The sequence below is a fragment of the Cydia pomonella genome, chromosome 2 (genome assembly GCF_033807575.1).
Source record: "Cydia pomonella isolate Wapato2018A chromosome 2, ilCydPomo1, whole genome shotgun sequence".
NCBI lineage: Eukaryota > Metazoa > Arthropoda > Insecta > Lepidoptera > Tortricidae > Cydia > Cydia pomonella.
In genome coordinates this window covers 33,452,085-33,460,327 of record NC_084704.1, presented here as the reverse complement: position 1 = coordinate 33,460,327, position 8,243 = coordinate 33,452,085, and the positions used below count along the sequence as shown (strand labels likewise).

At 37.0% G+C, this 8,243-nt stretch overlaps 1 protein-coding gene across 1 annotated transcript; it reads left to right on the top strand.

Moving 5' to 3' along the window:
- Window positions 1–180: 180 nt before the first annotated feature.
- LOC133515421 (uncharacterized) lies at window positions 181–7,362 on the top strand. The gene is made up of 2 exons (XM_061847962.1): window positions 181–605; window positions 5,544–7,362. The coding sequence occupies exons 1-2, from the start codon at window positions 362–364 to the stop codon at window positions 6,797–6,799; spliced, it is 1,500 nt and encodes a 499-aa protein (XP_061703946.1). The 5' UTR covers window positions 181–361; the 3' UTR covers window positions 6,800–7,362.
- The last annotated feature ends 881 nt before the right edge of the window (window positions 7,363–8,243 follow it).

The following is an 8,243-nucleotide window of genomic DNA, read 5'->3' as shown; positions in this document are numbered from 1 at the left end:
TAGTATTTACTAACACGCGCGAAATATTAAACGAATCATTTTGTTGTAATTTATAAAAGTGACTTTTCTTTTCTTTAATGATAAACTCTTTGCTATAATACTCTTTGGTCAAGATATACAGCTTTGATATACAGAAACCAACTTGGCAAATTTCTGAACTAGAAGGGAGTGTCAATGTCATGTCATATCAAAATCAAAGTGTCAACTCAATGGCGATAGGGATGGGGCTTGAGCAGAAAAATAATTTTATTTACTTTTATTGGTACCCTATTCTATTTCGACGCAACTGCATTGGTATTTAATCAGAATGAGATTAATGTTGGTTACAAGATTGAGAGCGGAGCTTTTTATAGATTGATGTATGTTAATTTCGTCAAGAAGCGCGATGGGGTGCTTACACAGTAAGAAGGAAGTTTCAGAGTTGCATCCAAACGTATTTCGGGTGGTAAACATAGACGAAAACGGGCTGGATCTGTGTTCGGGGCAGCTGGAGATAACCGATACGGATATTATTCTATACAGGGAAGGGAGGGACTCCACTGTTTGGCCTCTGCACTCTCTTCGAAGATATGGATTTGAAGGAGAAATATTCAGTTTTGAATCAGGTACGAAGATTGGTCTAATCGGATTTCTATTTATAATAAATTGAAAATCTTATAAGAGAAAATCTTATTGACTTGGTGCTACTATATTGTATTTGTTTTATTATTTACATGCCAGCTGAGTAGGTATATTTTTTAAACCATCTTCATTGTGTGTGTTTATGTAACAGGTAATAGTCTATAAAATTTTATTATCATTATATTTTCCTTTAATCAATGATTCAGTCAAAAAAATGATTTATCTATCTATCTTTAAAACCACAATTTTATTTATCAAACTCATCCTTAGAGTTGTAGTTAGAAGCCATTCTACTATGAATACATATATGCTACATACTAACTATGTAGTGTGTGTTAGATTGTTAGACCACATAAACAACTTGGTTACTGTGGTCCTGGCCGAGTGGACAGAAGGACAACAACAAATAGTTAAACCCGTAACATATTAATTATTATATTTTATTTATTTTTATTTTTATTAATAGCAAAGGTAAATAACACCTTGTTTGTAATAGTCTTATTTTTTAAGCTATTAGATTTTAAACCTTAATACGGACATAATAAAGTTGTTTTTGCAACACATTGTCCAGTACTGTATAACTCTTGTAATATAGACTTTATGATTATTGCAATTAGGTAGACAATCAAATGTATAAAATATAATATATTTTAATTTAAAGATCCTTTACTTATCTTATTACTTAACTATCTTTACCCAAAACTAATTTTACACCTTGTCTGTCTGTCTGATCCAAAAGTCCCCATCATGATCAGTCACAGTGTTTGACACTGCATGGTGATGGTGACTTGTTGAACAAGCCTGAAGACTTGTTGCACAATTCAATAGGCGGGTCCACAGAACGAGCAACCTCGCGAGGAAATTTCCTCGCGCGGCAAACGACGGGCCTCACGCTCGTGTAACTTTTGCCTCAGCCGAGCCAAATTGCTCGGCAAGATGGCGTCCCTCAGTCAGCTGTTCAAAATGGTGCTGCACACATTTACTGCCGTGGCTCGCGTATGTTTTATTTTGCTTTACAAAGCAATCCAAAAGAAAAAAACGAAAACGAACAAGTTGCAGGAGATTTTGGGTGCAACAAATCTATAAATACCCATCACGATACGGAAATCGGCTCTTTTGAGGTTAGATAGGCCTATATCATGTGCATCACAATCTACAACAAATTACCTGATCATTTTAAAGACATGGATCTAAAGCTGTTTAAGTCGAGCACAAAAAAGTGGCTTATAAAAGAATGTTTTTACTGTATAAATGATTATCTAAGTTTCTCATGAGTGTTACTAGTATGTAAGTTAATATGTTAACATAATTATATGTGTATACTGTAAATGTATGTACACCTGAAAAGGTAAAGTTTCGGTGTGACTAAATATTCAATTGTATATTCGACCTACAATGTAACCTGATTCTTACATACAATAAAAAACTTTTGAACTTTTTGAACTTTTGATAGTAAGACGAATTTTAAACGCATTAAAAAAAAGGAGTGATTCAACTTGTTATGTTCACAATTACACGTACTACGGCGAGACACAAATTGAAGAAAGGTATCACTTTCAGGGAAATGGTGCTTCCCACGCAGCGATATTTAGTGATGGAAGACTCGTACACCAGTCTATTTATTAAATTTACAATCAAATTAAACATCAATCCTCTCTAATTCCCGTATTCATATAGTTGAGATCTCTAGCATCCCATATCACGTATTTGCTATGTAAAAGAATATTAATTTGCAACAGTGGTCTTCATTCATTTTTTCCAATTTGATGTACATACGAAACAAAATAACCACGCACACCAAACAAACACATCCCGACCAGCGCGCGGCAAACGACAGAGGCGCCTTTGAGCATGCCGAAAAACCGACACCGACCGGCTCGGCCAAGGTCTCGCTCGCCCGAGGAAAACGTGCGCTCTGCCTCGGCTGAGGCACGTCTACACTGGCCGTTTTTTGCCTCGCGCGTATGCTCGCTCTTATCGACCCGCCTAATGTTTAACATCTATTAATCACTGACTAGAGGTAGGCAAAGTTTATACAACATTTCTGATTAGGCACGCTCTTAATCACTGCTTCATTTTCTAACCTCAAAAGAGCCGTTTTCCGTATCGTGATTGATATTTATAGATTTATTGCACCCAAAATCTCCTGCAACTTGTTCGTTTTTTCTTTTGGATTGCTTTAAAAAGCAAAATGAAAACATACACGAGGCACGGCAGTGTATATGTGCAGCATCATTTTGAACAGCTGACTGAGGGACGCCATCTTGCCGTGCAAATTGGCTCGTCTGAGGCAAAAGTTACACGGCTGCGCGAGGCCCGTCGTTTGCCGCGCCAGGAAATTTTCTCGCTCGCTCCGTGTGGACCCGCCTAATCAAATAAAATTAAAACAAACTTGATCAATTAAGCCAATCTATAAGTTATCGCTAAAAGTATAGTTATATTCAACAGTCTTCTGGATGACTCGGATGTGCTAAAGCAAATTGATAGTAACCAATTAGGGTTTCTGGTTTCTCGACCTTTTTCATTTCTCGAGGCACGGAAATTCTCGACCAGGATTTCACGAGTTTCGCGAGTATATCGAGAAATTTTGTAAGTTTCAAAAAACGCCATGTTATTTTCATGTATTTGTTTTTAATTACAAATCAGACTCATAGGAGGCGTAGGTGAGATCAATAATCATACAAATGGTAAATTCTTAGATAAGATTAGATTCTTAGAATAAATTGCACTTATTAAACAAAATTCAACCACAAACAAAAAAACTATAGGTTCAGGCATGCGCGCCGGTGATTTGATATACTATAGTGTATTTATGTAGGTATTTAACAATAGGTAAACAAACCACAATATGGTACTTTATTAGGCAAGAATATTAAAAATAGAATTTTACTCGATCTGACAAACTTACAGAAGTTTTACTAAATAATACTCTACATAACAATGAAGCTGCTAAAATTGTGCTATTTTGCTAATAGGAATATAACGGGATGATTTTTTTATCAATAGTAAATTCGTTTTGTAATATTTTGTTTTCACATGGTCCTATAATTCGTTTTTTCAGCATTAGAAAGAAGATAAGCGATCATGATTTGTCTTATTTAAAAAAACACTTTTGAAAAATAAGTCGAGGCAAATATGTAACAATTATTAAATCATATACGATTATTTTGCTTTTATAAGTAATACTTACTAATTTTTTTAAAACCTTTTTTCCTTAAAAGACGTGTCAAGATTTGCCTCAGAGATAAATATCATTTTTGTTCTGCAGAAGTAGGCTATTTGTGTAATATATAAAATGAACCATAGAGACTCACTTAGAGATAAGTTTAAGGACATTAACATAATGACAGTGCACTGTCAATATATTTATGAAAATATTCTGTATGTACATAAAAAATATTGCCAGTTTTAAGAAAAACTGTAAAATACATAATATTAATACTAGAAATAAACATAAGCGCGCAGTGCCCTTCACTAGGCTCCATAAAATAAAAAAATCATTCATGGGTAATTGTGTAAGATTTTACAATAAACTTCCTAATATTATAACTGAATTGTCTGTTAGTAAATTGAAAAATTATGTAAAACGTAAGTTTATCTTTAAAGCCTATAGCACACAAGACTACATGAATGATGAAACACCGTGGGATTAAGTGTAATTGTAAATAATGAATTATTTATTGTTATGTTAATAATGATGAAATTGATAATTCAATGTTTTTTTGAGAACAATAATAACTGCATCAATAAATTGCTCTAATATTTAGATTAAGATGATATTTGTAAAATTTGACGATTTAAAAGTGCTTGTTGCTAGACCTATTTGAAAAAATAATATATATTTAATAATGCTAATAAACAAAGTATTTATGAACCTAAAACGTAGACGCATTCTTTAGACATTTGAGGGTAGTAGTTCAAAAGTTTCAAGACATGATAATCGGTCGAAGCCAGAACGAAAGGGGACGGATCAAACCAGTTCTTTATTTGGTTGGTCATCCAATAAATGTTTAAGTACCTGTAATTGTAAAAAAAAACATTGTTTACATTTATTTAACTGCCTAAAGAAATACACTATAGACACATCACGTGTTTTACGCGTGTTTTCTTGTTACTTATCACAAGAGATTTATTTCTCGAGTTCTCGAGGCATTGAGTAATTTCTTCTCGTCTCGACTAAGGGCAAATTTCTCAAGATTTCTCGCCTCGAAAATTCTCGAGCAGAAACCCTATAACCAATTTAGTTATAAGATTACAAAATGGCTGTCTGAAAATAGCTTTTATAGTGCTAGGGAATTTTAAAGCAAATATAATAATATTTTAAGTAGCAGAGATTATGTATATTGATATCTTATTTTTCATTTATTTTCCCAATGACTTTTAAATAACTACATCCATTTAATTAATTTGACTTTTAATATGAAATTTTTATTTATTGATGTTAGTTTTATTTATTCTTGGACATTCTATTATTTCAATTTCAAATTGTTACAAGTGCATGTAAATTTTGTAACTATTAAAAAATTACCCATTGTTTATATATTTCTTAATTTTTTATATAATTGTACTTTTATTTTATGTTAAACTTATCAATTATTTGTACGTCGTGCCTTCGACTGAATACTCATACTTATGTGTAAAACATTTTTTGTTGTCATTGTACCATAACACTGTAACATAACGTTAGTATTCTAGTGGTTAATTTTAATTACTTTACAGCTGATATGAAATACTTTTTAGTATCATTGACAAAAAGGTGTTCACTTACTGTTCTGTAACTGGAGCATTCTTATTTTATTTTTATTCATCCTTAAATTCTGATTCATCATATGGTTATTGTCATAAGCCTTCATATTGTTAGGTCTGTACTCCTCGAGGTATTTTATTTATATTTGGGCTTTAATCATACCTTTTATTTACAGGAAGAAGATGTGAGACAGGTGAGGGCATATACGGATTTAAATGTCGCAGAGCGTCCCTGCTATTCCGGACACTACAACAACATATACAACTGCGAAACGTGATCCACGACTCCGTGCCGTACCCCGTGACGCGCCTGGCCGGCTCGCCGGCGCCGGCGCGCCAGACCCTCCAGGCCAGCGTCGTCCACCGCTCCTCCATAGACAACAGCATAGACAACACACACGTACCGCCCGCAGTTGCCCCCACAATACCTACTGTAGTACCTCGCAACGTTACGCAATCACCCCGATCCCCATCTAGCGTCGACATCTTAGAAGTCATGCCGCTATACCCCCGTACGCAAGCGAGCACCACCCATGTCACTAACGTCTACCAAGTCAGGGACTTTAAGAGAGAACACAACAATAACCAAGCTGAAGCGACGGCGGAAGTACGACACGTTTACAGCAATGACTTGAACAGAGATCTCGCGATACTACGGAATACTTTGCGTCAGGAAACCGTTATTAATACTATGAGAGATATCGAAGATGAGACACGGTTCCTGGAGAGCAGATATCTAAATGACCATAATCCAGAAGCGGAGCAAGTGACACCGCTATCACCAACTTTTAGCAGCAGTAGCGAGCATTACGCGCAGCTCAGTATAGAACAACAAGAATCCGCCAGATTATATATGAATTTAGTCCCTTGCGACGTCCCGGACGCGAATAAGAACGAAGGACCGCCATCGACGCCGGTAACCCCTAAACAGGCGGAGTACTGCATTTTTTTACCCGTTAACAAATCCGAGGCGAACACTTACGCTAATTTAGCCCTTGGCGATAAAAACTCAAAAATGCTGCGTTTCAACGCTCCGACCACGGAGCATAGTCAAAAGTTTTCCGAATCTGATACATTTCCATCGCTATCCCCGGTTGAGGAACTAGAAGTGAATTACGCAGTGCTAGATATAGACGGGAATAAGGAGGTTAGGCCGCGAGAGTTCGCGTCACCGGAGAGTCAATCCTACAACAGTTCAAGAAACGAGAGTAGTGCTTCGTGCGCGTCGCAGGGGAGAGGGAGGTTGGTGTCGCAGGGCAGCGTGGAGCGCGGCGCAGCGCCGGCGCCCAGCGTGGGCTACACCACCATCGACTTCGACAAGACCGTGGCGCTCACGTCCGTGGCGGCCGGCGACGTGGACGACGGCCAGCGCAAGCGCCACGACTCCACCAGCCCCAGCGGCACTGACAAGCCTAAGCTAAGTTTCGGTTAGGTATTTATTCAGTGTCTCATTTACACCTGACGATACAGGCTTCGTCACACAGTTGCGGCTCACGTGCCGCGCTTTCGCGTCGCGCTCTCGCCCCGGTATAATGTGTCGAAGCCTTAATAAATCCGGGTGTGTATAACGTCGTCCACGCATTACTGATTTAAATATAAGTGTAAATGTTGCATTAATAGTAAATATAGTTGACAAATAATAATATAAAGTCGAAAAAGAGACTCAGATATCGAAGCATATATTAATTATAAGTAGTGATACTAGTAATATCCAATGACTAGGTTATGAATGGAACATTATTGCATTTGTACAGGTAGGTATATAAGTACCTACGCTCTTGCCGGTTTGACCATAAGTTTGCCAAATACACACATAATATTAATCAATCAATCATTACCTCTGTGTTGCCAAAATATAATATAGTATTGTTGAGTACAATAATTTGCCATTTACCTAATTGCATATATTTTTATACAAACGTATTGGCGGTAAGAATAAAGTAGGTATGTGATGTAAGAAATAAATTTATTGTAACTTTCAACACAAATGGGCGGTAACACTTAAATTATAAACTTATAAATAAAAAAATTGGGCCAAGTCGAGGCAGCTTGGTAGGGTGCCCAGAAGGCTGGCTGTATTGCCCCACTGGATAGCAATGCTTATCCGCTGGGCGAAATACAGGGCAGCCCTTTGGTCACCCGAAGCCTCTATAAAGCGATTTGCTAACTCCTTATAGAGGCGACGGGTGCTGGGCCCCCACGGCCCTAGGGTTTCAACCCCAAACGCCGCAAACATGTAACGACTGCCGAGGTTGACATACTTGCGACGCTTGAGGCTTTCGGCCGAGGATGCGGCCGCATGTGATTCCACTGATTGCATATTTTAAATGTACAGTACAGTAGTAGCTAAGAGAACGAGGTATTCAACCTAAACACAGCTTTATTGTAAAGATAATAAGAGCGTGCGTAATTTTGAAACCTTGCCCGCTCAATTACTTTTGCTACCAATACTTACTTTACAAACCAATATTCAAGCACAGTATACAATCAAGGCACAAATGTCTTCGTTTTACGCTGAAAATTTTTCGCTCTTGCGGAATAAGAGTGGTGTGTGAGATTGAGAGGAGACACTATTTGTGATAGGCCGTTGGAAAATAACCCTTCAGGTACTCATAATATTACCCCAAAATATTTGAATAAATTTCCGGGAAAGTTACTTTTTTATCAGTATCATTCTCAGAAATTATGGGAAATTCCCAGTAACATTGGGAATTTATGTCGTAATACTGCAGCAGCTGCAAATGTTTCGGATTGCAAATATTACCATGAGCATTGAGCAGGGAATCTTACTAAGCAAATGATTACTAACGGTACAACGTTAGTCATGAAGTTTGTTGTTGTCGTTACAAATAGAGGCCTCCCTCTATAGAATTGAC

Excerpts from the sequence above, each read along its gene's own strand:
- LOC133515421 (XM_061847962.1), top strand. The coding sequence starts at position 362 with ATGTTAATTTCGTCAAGAAGCGCGATGGGGTGCTTACACAGTAAGAAG. Across the intron at positions 606-5,543 it reads AATATTCAGTTTTGAATCAG|GAAGAAGATGTGAGACAGGT; the intron begins GTACGAAGATTG and ends TTTTATTTACAG.